The following is a 20,556-nucleotide window of genomic DNA, read 5'->3' as shown; positions in this document are numbered from 1 at the left end:
CTCTATTTGTTTCTTTGTTTTGTCACGGGATTTACATCCTGTGGTACTAGGATTTACACAAGCTCCAGTCTGGATCCAGAACACATGAGAAGAGATAATGCTGACCCTCAGAGGACTCCAGATGATGCTAACCCTGAATCAACAAACAGAACTAACAAATATTGCTACAAGTGTGACTGCATCATATAATTATTATTAAAGGTTCCGTTTTTTGCGCTTTTTTGAAGCTTTGATTGTGTTTACAGTGTGCAATATAACATGAGTTTATGTTTCGCGTGTAAAAAAAACACAGTATTTTTAACACAATTCACCTATCTGTATACCACTGTTTTCACTGTCACAAAAACGGGCTGATGACCTTGTTCTATAAAGTCCCTCCTTCAGAAATACATAACAAGTTCTTATTGGGCCAGCGGTTCCTGTGTTGTGATTCGACAGCAGCAGAGCGCAGGCTGCCCTCCTGGTAACACGATTGGACTAGTTTTGAGAAGCAAGTGGGCAGGAGCATGTGCTGGAGATGTACTTATAATCCTTATAATAAAATACACTGTTACAGCAGCAAGAGACAAGCTAACGCAAGAAGTAACTGGACCAAGATCCCAACTAAACCAAACACTTTCCACCACAATGGTGACTTCAAATGAATCAAGTATCAACATTTAAACCTCTGTTAATCCTCAATAAGAGCTTCTCTAGATGTTTGACAGAAATAAAGTCACAGAACCTTGTAAGGAGGATCTGTGAACATCTATATCAGATGTACAGAAGACATAAAAAACATTTTAAAAAAAGACATAAAAACATTCTGTCTCCTCGGTGGATGTCTTTTCAACGTCTGCAAAGACATAAAAAGACATCCACTGGACATAACTTTGCCCAGTGGATTAGGTTGATGTTAAAATACGCACACTGTAAACCCTAATGTTTTCTTGACTTAAAAAATCAAGTAATGTTGACTAAGAATTTCTTAAAATTTCGCATTTTGGCCCTGTCACTTAAAAATATGTTAATTTAACTAATTTACCTTCAAAATGCATAAACTTAAGATTTCAAGTGTTGTGAGCTCATGAGTAATCCTTTTGAAAAACTATAACGTCACTCTGTTCTTCCTTTAATGTGATTGGCCATGGAAGGAATTCTGCCTAGCAACAAGAGAACAAAAGCACTGATTGGTGGATTACAAAATTCATCCTTTTGGTCTGTTTGGTTGCTGAACTACATTTCAAGAGAAGTTTTTCTTCATGTACTATGTTCAGTGAGTAAAATTATGTAGATATAAAGTTGTGTTGCATGATTTCTACTAGTGAAATATGTTAATTTAAATCCTTGTGATACGTGATTTTGAGATGGTGATTATTGAAACGACAACTTAAGTATTTGATGAAGTGGCCCAATCGTTTTCATTTGAGAAAAAGACCATGGCAGCTTAAGTACTGCTTAACTCGTTAGACCCAGAGCCGTTAAAAAACACTGTTGCGACACTCCCATAGACTGCCATAGTAACTTTGGAATGTGGAAGTAACAATAGTTCCAAACACTGATAGTTCCAGCGCTGAACTCCACACATTTTTAATGTTTCTGAAGTACGCTCGCTGGTACATTGATGAAATTACTGTATTTACTGTATTTTATTTGAACGCATTAGCCGACCTCTCATGAATCTATATAATAGATTTATTTTACGTAGCCAGCTTTATTAATGTTTATTGGAGCCTGAGGTAGGTAGACTCTTAATCGCTGCTTAAGTAACACACTTAATTAATATTAGCTACCATAATCTGATGATGGGCTACATTTACCTCAAATTTTCTTCAAGTTCGTTGGCATACATAGTTTATCGTTGGTTATTAGATTTGTTGTTAAAGTGATTAACACTTGTTTGCGACCGTATTAGTACACCTGATTACAATTAACTTTAGCTAGTTTAACTAGAATTTTTGTTTTTTATTTATTTTTACTAGCTCAACTAGATAACATAGCAAACTTGTATCTTGCAAGGTTGTTCTTTGGTTAATTTAGTCATTAAAGTTACACAGACCATTTGTTAGACAGTGCATTGTGATGATAGGATATGTAGCACAAATGTGGATGATCCCAGCAAATAAAAAGTATGATTGCAAAAAGAAAGATTATTAATCTATTTTTAAATTGAAGAGGCTGACATGTGAAACAATTTGAGACTGACTTTTGACCAAAAAACTGAAGTCATGATTTTAATAGTTGTTATTTAGAATACAGTGAAGAATTTCGACTGCATAACTCATGTTCATGGCTCTTAAAATTGTTGATGAAAGAAGCACATGTACACTGCTGCTCTGGAAAATGTATCAAGGAAAATGTATCTACCCTCTTACAGGATGTAATGTTTAATTAAATGTTTTGTTGAATGCAATTGGTTGCCTTGTATATTTTTCACTGTTGACATTTCTTCTTGACTTAAACTGAGCAGCTTCTGGCATTCATTGATATTCACTTGTTGTGCATGTGTATATATTTATGTGAATGTATCTTAACATAACTTTAGGATGTTAGTAATTATGACCATAGAAGCACAAGAAAAATATATACAGCACTATATATATACTGTAAATTATTAGGCACATCATGCTTACTTGCAACGATACTTTTTACTTAAAAAACAAACTTTTGTGTATTTTTTTATTAATGTATTGAAGTCCATAAAATTATTAGTTATTAGGCACTGTAGAATTAATTCTTTACAGCCTTTTAAAAAAAATAAATAAAGAATATTAAAAATATCTCCCTTTTTTCTGGTTTTAAAAGCAAATGAAATAAAGTGCACACAATTATTACTGGAGATCAAACAAATAACAAATATACCTGTGCAATTACATTCCCTGAGCCCCCCTTCTGAATGTGCTATCAGCTTCGCTCAGATCTGTTCGCTGCTCCTCGGCGCGTTGTGTCAGTGAGTCACGTGACGACACAACAACGAATCACAGCAGCAGGAGGGGAAGGAGGAGCAAATTGGACCAGAATGTGAAAGCAGAATGTGACTTACACTTTCATTTCGAGTCAGGGACAACACCCTATATTCTCCATAGAACCTGCGTCCTTTTTTTGTGGAAAAGTGGTGAAAATGAAGGCCTCCGTATTACTGTGTGCACTCTTCCTGTCTGGTAAGAAATGTATTTGTGACACCATTTTTTAATTTAAAAGATATAAACAAATGGCGCTGTGACGTAGACTTTATAATTTTGTGCCAGTTTTGATGAATGTACCACTCGCTATAGCTGTTTTGAGTTGATGAGTGTTTCAGATGACACTGTGATAGACATGACCCCATTTAAGCTTCTGTTTTCTGTATGTTTGTCCGTCCGTGGTCCCGTTCCTCAAGGCCTACTTTCGGCCTATAGCTTCCGGAAATTTCCGGATTAATGCAGAAACGTGATGTTCAATTCCGTCGCTATTGTAAAGAACCATGTCACTTATTATGAGTATTTAACAGTAGGTCGGTCGATATAAAGTATCTTATTTTGTTCGCTGATTTAAAGGCCGTCTCTTGTGGGACGGAAGGTTTGGGCCCAGTCGGCAACAACCTCAGGTACCAGGGTTGAACAAACGTTAAATTACCTTTCGATTTTGCAAATTGGATCAACTTTGAAATAACGACGTTAATTCGCCGTTAAAATCGCGACGCTGTTTCACCGTCTTACCTTCATCACGGGTGAATTATGGTCGTTCTGCAGAGGATGCATGGACGTATTGTTAAAACATGTAGAATAACAATTCAAATTCAATAATATTTAAAGGTTTTTGTCAAATAATTTGGAATATTTTTGCATATAAATGCATATTTTTTGCAGCACTTGCAAGAGAAACCCTTGTACCTTTATGACTGAAACCAGTTGATCTTTTATGATGGTACTGTGTCTCATTACAAGAGATGTGTACATTTGTGCAGTGAAAATTTGCTGAACTGTTTGAAAAGGGAACCATTAGAGGGGGCAACCTGAGGTGGGGGCAGTGTCTTTTTGAACCTTGTGGAATGCAGAATGTGATTTCTACGGAAGGGGACTCTAAAATGTTAGACCCAACAGCCTCGTGCATACAGTGTGGTTGTGCTTCGGGTGATCCTTGAAAGAGTCCCAGCTCTAGGTCCTTTCTGACACCGTCAAGTCACCTTTATTTATATAGCGCTTTTAAACAAAATACATTGCGTCAAAGCAACTTAACAACATAAATAAGGAAAACGGTGTGTCAATAATGCAAAATGATAGAAAATGTGAAGTGACATTCAGCCAAGTATGGTGACCCATACTCAGAATTTTTGCTCTGCATTTAACCCATCCGAAATGCACACACACAGAGCAGTGAACACACACACACACACTGTGAGCACACACCCGGAGCAGTGGGCAGCCATTTATGCTGCAGCGCCCGGGGAGCAGTTGGGGGTTTGATGCCTTGCTCAAGGGCACCTAAGTCGTGGTATTGAGGGTGCCTAGTTAAAGGCAGTTCATCATTGAATTCAATGATGTCATCTCTGTTCAGTTTAAATAGTGTCTGTGCATTTATTTGCAAATCAAGTCAATGATATCGCTGTAAATGAAGTGACCCCAACTAAGCAAGCCAGAAGCGACAGCGGCAAGGAAGCGAAACTCCATCGGTGACCCACATAGCAACATTTTGTTGGCCCAGATCCGGCCCACATCTGGCACCCGTGGAAAGATGATCTGGCCCCCATGCAGCGTGGAATGATGGCACTTGGGCGGACCGCTCCTGTTTGCCAGATTTGAGCCACAAGCAGGCAATAGCAATGCCACATGTCAGCCAAGAGCATGGCTGGACTGGCCATTGGGCATACCGGGCATTTGCCCGGTGGACCGACGTGCTTTTTGGGCCGATATCTCATACTCATAATTTTTTTTTATTTTTATAAACGGCCCATAAAATTTGTATATCGGCGGCCTATTCGTTTTGTTTTGTTTTGCTTAATTGGCGGCGCTGGGTTTGTGCCGGTGTAATGCATTGGTCAAAGTCAGTGTTAGTTTTTTTTTCTGACAGACCAGCCCATGAAACACGTAGATCAGCGGCCCATTGGCTCATTTCTTGATTGACACTGGGCTGGCCCAATCACAACTTTAAACGAGTGAGCGAGCGGCAGCAGTCAGTGTGTATCTGTAAAAAAGATGGAGAAGAAACGCAAGGAATGTGCAGATAAATAGCGTGAAAAAATAGAACCAGGCCCTTAAAGCAGACACTGTAAACTGTGTCAAAATATATGTTTTCTGACCTTCACCAGCTCTTGTGGCAGATGATGATAGTGAGGACGGAGAGAGATGAGAAAGTGTGGATCCTGCGGTAAGCATAACTACTTTCAAAACACTTAGGCCATGTCATGAGTGTAGATTATTTCCACATCTGCATAGTTGACGATTACCACAATTCACTAGAAATTTAATAAGAGGCGTTTGAAAACCATGTTTTCCGCCAAAATAAAAGCTTGATGCAGTTTGCGTCAAAATAAAAGATCATGTGCTTATCTCTTTCAAGTATAGAAATTGGTACAACTAATTAAGAAAGAAATTTGTGCATTTGTTTTACAAAATATGGCTATTACTGTCATTGGATTAATATTATAACCATTATTATGTATAGGTGTAATGTAAATAGACACTGTAACTGAAAGAGGTTTGAATTTTTCTTTGTTTAATTTGCACACTGAATATGGGTTGGAGCTTTTAATTTTGAACTCTTAAAGTGCACCAGATTAATGAATTTAACATTAAAATGCACAAAATTTTCTCACGGGGGTTCATGCCCCCGAACCCCACTAGAAGGACCGAGGACACTGCACCATAATTTTAACAAAAATCCTATAAGAAACACTGCTATTGCTATGCCAGAGCCGCTTATAGCTTGTTTTAGGATTCACCGCTGTGGAGTATAGTTCAACTGTATTAATATAAAATTTTGACTTATTTCATCTGTTAACTCTCACTCGTTCCTATACTCACTCATTACATGGCATTAGTGGTTTTAATGAATAGGAGTTGGTATGCATATAATTAAGGGCGTGCAAAGATGGGCGGTGTTTATGATCATATAGTGGGCCGGTCTGGGCAAAAATGCCCGGCCCGATTTTTGGTCCCAGTCCAGCCCTGGCCAAGAGTAAAGAAATTAACCAGAACTGGACCTTATCTGAGCCACAAAATCTGTGTATATTAAATATGAAGTAATTTCAGCCTTAATAAGCCTGTTAACAAGCAAAATCACTGAAGGAAAGAAGAAAACAGAAAAAGAGATAAGCAGAAACACAAGAACTACAATTGACTTCAGCCACAACCGTAGATTAAAACAATTGAAGATAAAAGAAGACATTAAATCTCTCAAGATCTCAGCAGAAGAGGATTAAACAACTCCACAAACAGCTTTACCAGCTTCTCTTATTACTAACCAGACTGCCTTTATTTCTGTTAGACATCTACAAAAGTTTTTATTGAGAATGAGTACATTTAAAAAATGAGGCAGTTTTATTCCTAATAAGAATATTTATTGTTGTCAGTCACTTTAACATTGTAAATACACCGTTTGAACATTAACACTGGACTGTGCTTACATACAGGTAACGCAAATTAAAGACCAAATTAAAGTTTAAATTAAAATGTGTTATAACAAAAGTAACATAACTGTACTGTACTTAAATGTAAAAAAAAAAAAACCTTACTCAAAGATTAAATTAAAATGTATTAACATTAATATTGAATTTAGTGATTCTCCTGTGTAACCACTAGAGCTGGCCTGAAACTGAGAACCACTGCTTTAAACAATCCTAATTCATTTTTTAATTCATTTTCATTAATTCATTTAAATTGTACCGAAATTTGCAATTATATTTTTCAGAAAACACTTTGATACTATTATTAGGGTTGCCACCCGTCCCTTAAGATATGGAATCGTCCCGTATTTGAGAATAAAATTGAATCAATTTTATTCAAAATTAAACCACTATTGAATCAATACGCGTTGAATCAATATGTATTTACCCCGTATTTTGTCTTCAATGCAGCGTCCCATACAAATTATCCCACCAGCATTCTGTGAAGACTCGTCCTATTCTGCTCGATTGGGTAAGACTCGCTGTCATCGTTGGATTGATTGGTTTGTTTCAGGTTCACGTAGGGCTGGGCGATATATCGAACGATATGATCATGCGCATCTAATCAGTAAAGCTGCTTCCGTGATCACCGCTAAAATCTCCATCACCTGCTTATAATTGGAGTGGCATTTAATAGACAGAGCCGTAGATCGCTGACAAGCCACGCCATATCGCGTTCATTATCGTAGATGAATCGCCTTCGATAATGAACGCGATATGGCGTGGCTTGTCAGCGATCTACGGCTCTGTCTATCAGAGGTGGGACTTTCAAGTCACAAGCAAGTCTTCAAGTCATATTCAAGTCCTCAAAGGGTTAAAGCTAAAGAGATAATTAAGTGACTAATTAAATGATGGTTGTGCATTAGTGATGAACATCTGCTGTTAACAATCAACATCACTGAAGTAAAGAGAAACACAAGAACTACAACTGAATTTAGCCACAGCCTTCAAATGAAAAAAAAAAGTTAAAGAAAAAAAAACACTATGCCACCATAATTGTGGTCAAGGTTTGCTTTAAGTAGTGTCTTGACCCTTTTACTAATTCAAACCAATTTGATTCAAAACAATTGCAATATTGTTTTCGCATCAAACATGTATGCATTGCTGAGTCGAACCTTGCAGTAACAGATGACCTTATGCTTTTTCTGCTTATAACTCATGATGACTGAACATCATGAAATTGTGTTTATCTTTGGATAGTAGACTGACACTCAGCTATTACTGAACTGAAGTAAAAAAAAATCACAATGCTTCAATGTTGAAAGACACAAAAGGAGACAATCGGTTCAGGTTTTTAGACAACCACACTTATCACACGATCCTCAACAGTGGTGACAATTTTTCATACTGCAGTGCATGACGGGAGTTTTTACTAAGGTTTTACCCAGCATGCAACATTTTGTTGATTGTCACCACTGTTGAGAGTCATATGCTGGTCCTTGATGTCTGTGTGTGTCTACAGAGTATAGCTTTTCAAATTTTGTATGCACTTAGTAGATTTAAAATTGACTTAATTTTTTTTTTCCATAGTGTAGTTTTACTGGGTTGATTATGCCAAACTTAAATAGAGCTACTGTTAATTTGATTGTAATCTGACCACCTATCACATACAGATTAATGTCTTCTCTCTGCTTTACAGCATCTCATGCAATGCTACATAAAAAGATCTAACATGACAGTCAAGGGTTAAGAGCCCCACTAAAGCAAACACTGATCTCCATTATGGTTGCATCCATGGGCGTCAGTTTGGTTTGAAATGTGGTGGGGACAGAGACGCATTCAGAAGTGCATTTTCAGAAGTGCTGGGTACAATGATGCATTTTTTTTTTCTCTTTCGCGCAGGTCATGTTTTGAAGGACGTCCTGTATCTTATTAATGTAAATAAATAAAAATGTATACAAAAATGTGATGTCCGACTCGTTTTATGAAGAAGAAAGCCGTACAAAGCATTAGACATATGATATATGACCCACTAATCTGCTTCATATCATCATATAAGTACCATGTTGACAATATGACATGGCCATGACGTGGTTTAATGTACCTAAACAATGATTACCAAATTTATCTTTCATGTTGCTTTGTTATAACCACTGAAAACGGGGAAAAAAATCTAACCCAAAATCGGGCCTCGCTCTACATTATCCCGCTTATTACATGGCTACCCACCAAATAAATCAATAATTTGACACAAAATATTGATTTAAAAAAAGAGTTTATTGATTTAAACACGATTGTATTGCTTCCGCTAAAGAAAATAGTTCCGTCTCTACGATTAGAATCCTGCTGCGTCCAAAGCAACGCTCTGTTTTTCATGGCAACGGTGTTATTATCAAGAAATAACAGACTTCATTCTACAGTGGAATTCAACCAAGCCATGTAATAATTTGATTTAATTCCCAGTACAATTTACCATATCTACACACAACACAACTTAAGCACTACAAATTTTATCAAGATTGAAAAAGCAAAAATACATGTAGCACAGATGAACACTATTGACTATCACACCATGATCTGACTGCTCTCAATTCACAACAACATGCATCCATCCAATCTACATCAGGCATTTTGACTAAAACTTGATCCATTCATCATCATCATCATCATCACAACTATTCCAGAATTCAGCAATAGATTCAAGCAATAATTAAACAAGATACTGACTACTCAACAATCATATCCCCCAACACTTGCTGTATGAACGCAAACCGTAACTAGCTAATTAAGTTGGTGGCTAAGGAAGTCTAACGTAACATTAATTGCAAGAGAAGAATTAAAACAGCCGATCCCTTGTGTGCAAATGCACAAGACCTAGCCATAATACCAGCAAATCTTAATAAACATAAGTTATCGCGTCTTACCTTTGTGTCAATGGTCTGCAGACCCATGCTGTGTGTACAACAACATCCATTTGTTCTACAGGTTATCACTTTGATATGTTATAGTCCATGGCACTAGGATGCAACCTTGTGATATTGTATGAAGGCTAAATGACTTGCTCGTCTATGATACATTCGCCAGAAATTCTGGCCAATCCCAGCAAAGACTAGGTAGCCTCGTTCCCGCTCGTTCACTGTCCCATCCAAACTGTCAACTCATTTGAAAAACATTCTTTAAAAAAAAGAAGCGCGATAGTCATATAGAGAAAATAATAACAGCATTATGTCAAAAAGAAGTGGACAGGACATCAGAGCTTTTTTTTAAAGCCAAGCAGACATGCACAGTAAGTGCCGGTATCTTATCGGCTAAATGAATAACCCATTCTGTCACTCTTTTTGACAAACAATGTTATTAGCTAGCTAGCTAGCTAGCAGTTACGCACGTCAGCTGAGCTGCACCTGCCTCAGTGACACGATGACTCCCCCTCCCCCTCCCCCAATCTAGAACGTATCCCAATGTTACAGTTGTTGCAGTTTTAATGAACAGAAAAGCGTGTAGCCAGCGCAGCAGCAGAACGGCTAAATTGGACTGAGGTTTTCAAAAAAAAAAAAAAAAAAGTGGTGGGTACAAAATGACTCATGAAGAAATCTGGGGGGGACGCGTCCCCCCCGTCCCCCCCGAAATCGACGCCTATGGTTGCATCACTTTAACCAATAAAACATCAACATCTGATCCTCTGTAATTCTCAAGAACAGCAGGTGTTCATCATTAATGCACAATCATCACTTAATCACTTAATTATCTCATTAACTTTAACCCTTTGAGGACTTTGGATATGACTTGAAGACTTGCTTGTGACTTGAAAGTCCCAACTCTGGTAAAAGCTGAATGTCAGTCAACAATCCAAAGAAGACTATCTCATGATGTCCAAGTCAACATGAGTTATAAGCAGAAAAAGCATAAGATCATCTGTTACTACAAGGTTTGATTCAGCAATGCATACATGTTTGTTGCGAAAACAATATTGAAATTGTTTTGAATCAAATTGCTTTGAATTAGTAAAAGGGTCAAGACACTACCTAAAGCAAACCCTGACCACAATTATGGTGGCATAGTGTTTTTTTTTTTTTTTTTTTTTTTTTTTTTTTCCTTTTTCAGTTGAAGGCTGTGGCTAAATTCAGTTGTAGTTCTTGTGTTTCTCTTTACTTCAGTGATGTTGATTGTTAACAGCAGAAGTTCATCACTAATGTACAATCATCATTTAATTAGTCACTTAATTATCTTATTAACTTTAACCCTTTGAGGACTTGGATATGACTGGAAGACTTGCTTGTGACTTGAAAGTCCCACCTCTGCTGTCTATTAAATGCCACTCCAATTATGTGATGGCGATTTTAGCGGTGATCACGGAAGCAGCTTTATTGATTAGATGCGCATGATCATATCGTTCGATATATCGCCCAGCCCTAGGTTCACGGCCAATCAGAGTCAGAGGAGAGCGGGTCAATTTGTCGGCGAGTGTTCTCTTTTGCGCACGGTGGCTTGTCAGATGTGCGACAGCATGCCTCGGTAGAACTCAATCATCTCCTGAGGCACTTTTTTTCCAGGTTTTTTTTTATCACCTCAATTTTTTTCTGATTGATTACATAATATTTCATAGGTTGCCTATTTGTTAAGAAATAATGTTAAAAATGTTAATGAATCATGATATGGTATGATTTGTTGGTAACACTTTACAATAAGGTTAATTTATTAAACATTAGTAAATGCATTAACTAACATCAACTAACAATGAGTAAGTAATACATTTGTTACAGTATTTATTAATCTTTGATAAGGTTAGTTAATAGAAATAAAGCTGTACATTGTTTGTTCATGTTAGTTCACGGTTCATTAACTAATATTAACAAGATTTTAATAAAGTATTATTAAATGTGGAAATTAACATGAACAAACATGAACAATTGCTGTATAAGTGCAGTTCATTATTAGTTAATGTCAATTATTGTAGTTAACTAATGAACCTTATTTTAAAGAGTTACTGATTTGTTTATTACGGTTAAGGTGTACGTACAGTCAGGCAAAGCATTATTTTAATAAGAGGGATATATTTAATAATAGATATACAGTGCCTATGTGAAGCAAATAATCAACTTTACTAATTTAAATGATTGCATTATTCAGTAGGCTACTGTGGAATTAACAATAGACTATATAAAATAGTTACAATACTAGTAGTTAATAATAATAATTATAGTAGTTAATAGTAATAATAGAATAAAAAAAAAACTTACCAATAATAATAATAAAAAAATTGTGTGTTTTATATGAATTTAGAAATGTTTGTAAATTGGTTATTTATTATGTGGTTTCACTGTTTGAATGGTGTTACTGTCTGCAAACAATGACAAATATTTTATCCAAAAACAGTGTTCACGCCACCTTATACGATTACTTCAGTTCATTAGCAATTTCTCTCTAGGTTACAGCAGCAGAGTTAACGCAGGTGTACCACATGGTTATAAGTTATAGCTGAGGTTGTGTTTAACCGTGTGGTATTTTTTATGAAAACATGTTTTAAGTTGTGATTTACCATCACTGGCACGTCATCGGACCTGTGGTCATCGTGACCCCGAGGAATGCCCCCCCCCCCCCAGGCGTCCCTTATTTTTCTGTATTGAAAGTGGCAACCCTAACTATTATAAGAATAAAAACATATATATAACACACACAAAAAAAAAAAGTTTTGTCAACTTATTGCAAGTCCACCCAACTTAAAATAACTTAATATCACAAGTTGTCACAACATAAATGCTCATGTTAACCTAATAAATATCTGAACAAAATAGTTTTTGTTTACTGAACAAAAGGCCTATTATCTATAAGCATACACAATTTTAAAGTGTAAAAAAGTGACGTGAATTATACTTAGAATTAATGCTCTACATTTAACCCATCCAAAGTACACACACACACCGTGATCAAACACCCGGAGCAGTGTTCATCATTTACACTGCAGCACCCAGGGAGCAGTTGGGGGTTTAGTGTCTTGCTCAAGGGCACCTCAGTCGTGTTATTGTCGGCCCAAGTTTCGAACCCACAACCCTAGGATTAGGAGTCAAACTCTCTAACCACTAGGCCACAACTTTATATTATTCAAGTCGTCTAAATAAATAAAAGACCATAACACGGGTCAAATAACTTTTTTTATTATTGAAAGTTTGTGTCCAAAGCACAAGGACATACCAAGTCTTGTATATTAATTTCTTTACTCAATGCATTTTACACTGAACTCAACACATGGTACATAATGCATGTTAAATAAATCCAGTGTTAATTATACCTTCATACGTTAGCAGTCTTGTGGCATGATGTCACACATATTTAACAATTTTTGTTTGTTTTTAAAGGAACTATTATGTGAAAATTACTATATTGCGTATTTTAACATCAACCTAATCCACTGGGCAAAGTTACATCCAGTGGACGTCTTTTTATGTCTTTGCAGACGTTGAAAAGATGTCCACTGAGGAGGCAGAATGTTTTATGATGTCTTTTTTAAAATGTTTAAAAAGTAAAAAGTTTATATTCTATTAAATAGAATATAAAAGTTCTATTAAAAAGTAATATAAAAATTGTTTATTTTCTGTTAATATGCCGCTGATATCATGTCAGGGAGGGCAGGGGTGCACACTTCTGTCTGTGAGAAGCAGGGTCAGATTAAAGTGGTCAGGGGCCCCTAGGCTGTGTGACCTTACCTGAGAGATGTATTTAGTGCCATATATGCTCCACACGCAAATGGTAAGGTCAACTAATATACACACTCAAACACATGGAGGAAGCTAATCTTAAACTAGGTATGGGCGTTTTCCGCAAATATCACATTCGAATATTTGAGCTCACAAAAAACGAATATTCGAATATTTGTTTATTTAAATTAAGTTTAATGAGACAGACGTTATTTTTCAGCAACATTTATTGCTTCCGTCATTTTGAACAAGCTTACACACAATGAGCTTGAACATTACACATCGTGTTTTGTAGCTGAAAACCTTTAACAATGCTTGCAAACAAACAAAAGTACAGATTAAAAGCAAAAAAAAAAGTGGAAAAAAAAAGTTAAAAAAGAAAAAACGTAAAGCAGCCTGCAGCAATTAGGCTATTTTAGAACGTAGCCTACACTTAACTTTGAAACTGTCAGCAAATAATTTTTGCTTTTTTTTCTATTGTTTTACATGTTCTTGTTAAGAAATACAGGCATGTAAACATGATTGGGGGAAAGTTGGCTCCTTAGTCTGTTAACAATAAGCCGGCCGTGGAGAAAACGCGCTCTGACGGTACAGACGTTGTCGGGACTCACAAATAACGTGTGCTAAGCGAATACGTTTTGTGAAGCGCTTCATGTTTTTGTTTCACCACTGAATGGGATCCTCATCTGGCGAAATACATGGCTCCAGCAAGAACTGTTCCCACTCGTCTCGGCTGGACTCTCTGTAATCATCGCTGAAGAACTGGCTCAGCCTTTTCCAACGAGTGGGCATTGCATCCTCTTCATCGTTGGTGACGGCAGCTGTATCCGCACCACTCGCATCAAGGAAAATGTTTTGATAATGTTCAAAAATAATGTTGATAATGTTCTTACTTCTCTCATGTTTTCACCGAGAAACCTGAGATTTTTGTGCCGAGGGTCTAGGGCAAACGGGAGAAGAGGAGTTTTCAGTGCATTCTCCAAGTTAGCGGTGTTTATTCGTTGCTTGAGAGATGCCGCAACAATGTTCTTGAATTCGGTCACTTTCTGTGATTCTCCACGGCATATTTGAAGTACTGTAGAAGAGCGCAGTTCTTAGGGGCCGTTCACATATCACGTCTTTTGCGTGCTCAAGTTCGTTATTTCATATGTAGACGCGCGGTATGCACGCTCATAATGGAAGCAACGCGGTGCGACGCACTAGTTTTTTCCAGGCTCGTCCGCACCGCATCGAGTTAAAAACATCTCAACTTTTCAGAATGCCGCAAACGCACCGCAGGTCATGTGACAAGAACTAAACATTCAGCTTAATCCTCTCCTGTAACAACGTTGAAAGCTCAGCCAAGATGAAGGAACAACTGATCATAGCTGTATATGGATTGCCATTTTGAAATAAATTTAGTAGCAGAGCTACTGAAAGCGATTTTTTTGTGCTGCAAATCCATTTATCCTTTGCTGAAATTTTCGCGTCTTTATGTAGAGAATCACAGAAAGTGACCAATTTTTTTTTTTTTGCGAAATTCAAAAATCATTTTTATTTATCGAATAATTAGAGCAGAACGAATATTCGAATGTTCGACTATCCGTGCACACCCCTATCTTAAACTATGGTTAATGTAGCAAAACCATGGTTTAACAATAGTAACCATGGTTCCCTTTCTAGGGAACTTCGAACTGCATCCTCTTAGGGGTCGCTTTGGGGAACACCTCGTCGTGACCAGTGTCTGAAGCATACTTTGAAAAAACACCAATGCGTTGGCCGGCGACAGCCTCTGACTTCACTACCGGTGCAACTATAAATAAGCGACCGGAGAGCATGTCATTTATCTTCTTCGTCTTCAATGACTGTTTTGTTTGAAGCGTGCATCTGAGAAACGACCACGGTAAAGGCGATCTTTCTTTGTTTATCATGACATCCACTAGCAAGGCGTTTAAACAGCGTGCATCAATGTCTGTGTTATTTGACACCTGATGACACACACAGTCTTTGCGTCTCTTGTTTGGGCGAAGAGCACGCGCGCGATGTCCTTGGGGGCGATCTGCGTGCATTGTGAGCGTTTTCTAATGAAAAAGCTACGCTCTCGTTTGTCTCTCTTTTCGAGGAAAGAGGGACAGCCATCTGTTTTTGGATTGACACGGAAATGCAGTCATTTCACAATAAATGTATACTAAAGCCTAATGTGTTTCACACGCAACACATGGGTTTTGGCTAGATTTAAAACAAGATAAAGAGCAACTTTAGAGAAACAAGGCAACATTATATATGCACTTTTATAGAGGCAGAAAAAAAGTTATTTAAGACCCGTTGGATTGCATGTAATAAAGATTTAAATGCAAAAGGCATGAGTCGACTTTCTGTCAGTGGTGAGTTTTATTTTTAAATGTTTGTGATAGCCTAACAAGAAAAGTAGGCTAATGTTGTTTAAATGTGTTGCAGCTTGTTTCAGCAACTTATTATAAAAACCTAGCAGTCAAATGCATGAGTAATACGTTGTTTATATTTGAATTTAAATATGTCTATGAAATATTGTTACTGTACTGTGATGAAAGAGTATCGCAATGCAGAAAAGCTTTTTGATTGGTTGTTTTGTTGTTGTTTTTGTTTTTTTACATAATTTGATATCTAAATAATGGATAAATGTTGTGTTTTGTGGCTTAAACAGCCGCGGATCAGTAGCGGACTGCAAACGCGTCATGTGTGAAAGCACAGTGAGTCCGTGCTGCTTCAGCACCACATATGTAACGCACACGGACTGCAGACGCACTGCAGACGAATTATATGTGAAACAGGCCTTAGACTTGCCATGGAAGCGTACCAGCAAAATAACGCCGCGAGGTAGAAAAAAAAAATTTTTTTTTAACCCTTTCTGTATATACTTATGGGTTAAATTGCTGGTGGTTATGTGTCTACTAACATTCTGCTACCTTGATGAGCGTTATTTATCTGACCATAGCCCTCCAGCCCAGGTGAGCCTTCCATTCTTGCATGATTTACATGCAGAAGTCGAAAAAGAATGGAAGAGGCCATTTTCATCTCGCATCCATCGGTTTCAGCATACGAGTTATGCTAACATCGAGGGCATGCGCGAAAATGGCTATGAGAAGATGCCCCCTGTAGAAGATGCCCCCCTGGCTAGCTATCTCTCTGTTTGGGAAACATCCTCTCTTAAATCTCCCTCTTTGCCATCTAAGCCCCTCCAGGATACATCCCGCTTAAATGGCAAAGCATACGCAGCAGCAGGTCAGGCTGTGGCTTCATTGCACACGATGGCAGTGCTTCAAGCCTATCAGGCTGACCTGTTGAAGGACCTGGATAAAGGCTACCCCGGGCCGAGGCCCTAATAAATAAACTGGCTATGCAGCTTAGGCCTTTGGCCGTAAGGGATGTCACAGACAGCCGTCTAAACGTCCCAGGGGCAACTCCCATGGAAATGGTAGAGTTGGTACTTAGTGCTCGCCATGATTCTGGCCTGCACTCCCCTCAGCGTGGGAGGGTGGGTATACTGATCTCCAAAGCGACCCCTAGAGGACGCAGTTCGAAGTTCCCTCGAAAGGGAACTGTCTCAGGTTACGTATGTAACCATGGTTCCTTGAGTAGGGAACGAGACACTGCATCCTCTAGCTCCCAGCCATGCTTCGGACGCAAGCTTCAGACAAAGAAGATAAATGACATGCTCTCCGGTCGCTTATTTATAGTCGCACCGGTAGTGATGTCAGAGGCTGTCGCTGGCCAACGCGTTGGTGTTTTTTCAAAGTATGCTTCAGACACGGGTCACGACGAGGTGTTCCCCAAAGCGACCCCTAGAGGAAACAGTGTCTCGTTCCCTACTCAGGGAAATATGGTTACATACGTAACCTGAGACAGTTTTTTGGTTTATTTGTAGTAAAACCATGGTTAATTTTCATAAGGGTAGCTCTCCCGTAAGAACATTTTGTTCATTTTAAATTTAAATACATAAATCTGGTCTTTTTTGAGAGCAGAATCAAGTGACTAGATGAATTAAGAAATATGTGTCCTTGTAAACAATTTTGTGCTAATAGTAATTTATTTATGGGTTGCATAGATGTGAATATGATGGTAGGGCACAATTTTCACAATATAAATTCTTATAAAAGCTACAAATGCTCGTCAAGAGCGGGGCGTGATTTTCTCCTCGTCTTTTGTTGTTTGATTATCATTAAAGCCAACACTTAACTCAAGACATACGACAGAAACAAGACACAGGATTTGGTTCATGAGGTTGAGATTTTTACACATTTTTTAAAAGATTCTCAATGAAGAAATATGAATTCTCATATGCAGTAAAAGACAACAACACTCAAACATTGTAAAGGGTTTTTCCACAAACTCCACTGACTGGCTTCTCTCCTGAATGATTTCATGTGAGTCTCATCTGCTGAAGTTTCATCCACTTACAGTTATTTTTTAGATGTACGAAACAGCTCATTATGCTACTCTATACTGTCAAGTGGTATTTCTTATATTTTATTTCAATGTATTGCAAAATTAAACACTGCACAAATAGTTTTACTTCCTGCTTCACTAGTCTATTCTTATAGTTTTACTGTTATTTTAGTATTCTTCTAGTTATTTACAGGAAAAAAGTAAGCTATTTATGTGCAAGATAACCAATTTGATAGCATCAGTTTGGATATCTTGTACATAAATAGCTTACTTTTGTTTCACAAAATTTGGGGGATAGTTTTTAATCTCTTTAAAATAGGCTGTACTGAATGTCTCAGTGTCATGGAAACCAAACACATTGACATTTTCCACACAATACTTGTACAATCAACATGTATTTTGAAATGACAGGTAATGAGAAAATCAAAGCACTATTTTAATCCTAAACATGAAGTAGTATCATTGAGTGCTGATATGGAGGAAAGCTAGATAATTTACCAGCTCTTTGAAGTGTTGTTATTTAACAGGGGTTGAAGAGAATATGAAAATATGCAATGATCATAATTATGTATTATGTATGTATTTTTTTTGTTTGTTTGGTTGTTGTTGTTGTTGTTTTTTTGCATTATGAAATGTACAATATCATCCTTGAGACTCATATTCAGAGTGAATTTGTAAATCAGTGATATTTATATGTTTGTATATTTGCTTGTTACATTTATAATCCAGTCATTATGAATCTGTTACAAACATATCCTAACACTTTACTGATGTATATTTTTGTCCCACTATCCCAGATTTATAATTACTGTTCATTTCTTCAACAGCTGTTTCTAGTGATGGTGAAGAAGTAGTGTCTGTGCTTGTGCCTGTGGAGGGAGATCAGTTCACTTTAAACACTGATGTGACATTAACCCCACAACAAAGAATAAGATGGTATTTTGATGACACTCGCATCGCTCAGATAATTGGAGATCAGAGTTTCATCTGTGAAGATGATGAGTGTAAAGAGAGATTCAGAGACAGACTGAAGCTGGATAATGTGACTGGTTCTCTGACCATCATGAACTCAAGAAACACAGACTCTGGACTTTATCGACTACAGATCATCAGCAGCAGCATCACTAACAAGATCTTCAATGTTACAGTCATTGGTACGTATGCATTTTTATCTCTGTCACCTTCACATACATGTCAAATAATTAACACAACTGACACATGCTGTTCACAAAACTGTTATTACAACCATATGAACAACCATAATATATATATATATATATATATATATATATATATATATATATATATATATATATATATATATATATATATATATATATATATATATATATATATATATATATATATCTATATATATATACATATATATACATATATTCAGCAATCTCTGCAATCTGATAAGTATCTTTCTTATATAGTATTCTGTTCTAATGAAAAAAAAAAAACAGAGACCAAGATAGATTTGATTTCTGACACAGACTCACCCTATTTCATATTTAATAATTGTTTTAAAACATTCTGATGCTCAAAGTGGATCTAACAAAGTACATATATTTCACATTCTTAATTCTGTGTATTACTTTAAAACTAATTTAGTGTCTTTTGTGAATGAATGTTAAAATATAATCAGCTACCAACATGGGTGATGCTGTTGAAATGTGTGGGAGACTAAATACATGCAACAACGGCTTGCAAAACTATAAAATATTAACGAGACTCAATATTTTCCCAGACCTTCAGTGGGCTAATATTCATCAGAGGTCTAAGGGTCAATCTTTATCAACTAAATAGAAACTATTTTCACAGCATTTTCTTGATGTATATTTTTGTTCCACTATCCCAAATGTCATTTAGTATTATCGGTTTATATCTTTTCAGGTGCGTCTGGTGCGGATAGAGACAAGTGTGTGATGAAGGGAGATTCAGTAACTCTAAACACTGAAGTAAAAACAAACCAAAATGACAGAATTAAATGGTATTTTTATGACACTCGCATTGCTCAAATCGCTGGAGATCTCATCTGTACAGATGTTCAGTGTAATGAAGGGACTGATCGATTCAGAGACAGACTGAAGCTGGATCATCAGACTGGATCCCTGACCATCACAAACACCAGAACCACAGACTCTGGAGAATATAAACTACAGATCATCAGCAGCAACAGCAGTGAAAAGAGCTTCAGTGTCTCTGTCTGTGGTGAGTCATTTAGACACAAGTCCCAGACTAAAAATAAACAAAACAGTTAAGAATTAGGGTTACACTAGATATTTCAAAAGAATAGAAGCATTATAGATATATTTATACACAAAATCCTATTTATTAAGAACTGGCTGTTCCAAACGTTGTAGTTGTTTGTCCTTTTGACATTTATTTCTGTGAAAGTAAAAAAATAATAATATTTGATTGAATTGGTTTTATAATAATAATAATAAAAATTCCCAACTTTACCATGAAGAAAGTGTTTTTATAGGTGCAGCTGTTCAAAGTTGAGCTGGCTAGCATTTTAGCACTGTTATGCTTAAAACAAACAATCACGTGAATTATCGTTAGTTTGAATATTGACAGGATTTTTGTTTTATTTATGTATTTTTAAAAAAATTTATTAACTACATTTTTTTTTATTACGGTTGTTAACTACACGTTCAGTTGCATCAATCTAAAGTTTGAAATCAAATCAATATGATCAATGTGTTTTACAGATAAAATATGCAACAATATGGAAAAAATATTTTTCAAGATATATGTACCTCATTTGTTTGTGTAAGGCCAAGTTTTCAACTTCAAGAATAAACCAATCCAGCAGAATTTGTTCTTCACACAGATTATAAATGTGTTTGTGTATATTATATCAGTGACACTCAGATCTTTTTATTCTGC

At 36.8% G+C, this 20,556-nt stretch overlaps 2 protein-coding genes across 2 annotated transcripts in view; both read left to right on the top strand.

The window, feature by feature from the left end:
* The window catches only part of LOC132159346 (carcinoembryonic antigen-related cell adhesion molecule 1-like), a 165,453-nt gene that overhangs the window by 143,980 nt on the left and 917 nt on the right, over positions 1-20,556 (top strand). The gene's annotated exons all lie outside the window — the stretch shown is intronic.
* Positions 3,047-19,973, top strand: LOC132160314 (uncharacterized). The gene is made up of 3 exons (XM_059570079.1): positions 3,047-3,140; positions 18,486-18,812; positions 19,558-19,973. The coding sequence occupies exons 1-3, from the start codon at positions 3,101-3,103 to the stop codon at positions 19,923-19,925; spliced, it is 735 nt and encodes a 244-aa protein (XP_059426062.1). The 5' UTR covers positions 3,047-3,100; the 3' UTR covers positions 19,926-19,973.

This window comes from Carassius carassius, chromosome 16 (assembly GCF_963082965.1).
Source record: "Carassius carassius chromosome 16, fCarCar2.1, whole genome shotgun sequence".
Taxonomy (NCBI): domain Eukaryota; kingdom Metazoa; phylum Chordata; class Actinopteri; order Cypriniformes; family Cyprinidae; genus Carassius; species Carassius carassius.
Note: the sequence above shows the minus strand (reverse complement) of the source record. Positions and strands in the feature narration are given on the sequence as shown.

What these genes read in the sequence shown, in the direction of transcription:
- LOC132160314 (XM_059570079.1), top strand. Translation starts at nt 3,101, where the DNA reads ATGAAGGCCTCCGTATTACTGTGTGCACTCTTCCTGTCTG. An exon ending in GTGTGCACTCTTCCTGTCTG is followed by an intron (nt 3,141 to 18,485) that starts GTAAGAAATGTA and finishes TTTCTTCAACAG; the next exon opens with CTGTTTCTAGTGATGGTGAA. An exon ending in CTTCAATGTTACAGTCATTG is followed by an intron (nt 18,813 to 19,557) that starts GTACGTATGCAT and finishes ATATCTTTTCAG; the next exon opens with GTGCGTCTGGTGCGGATAGA.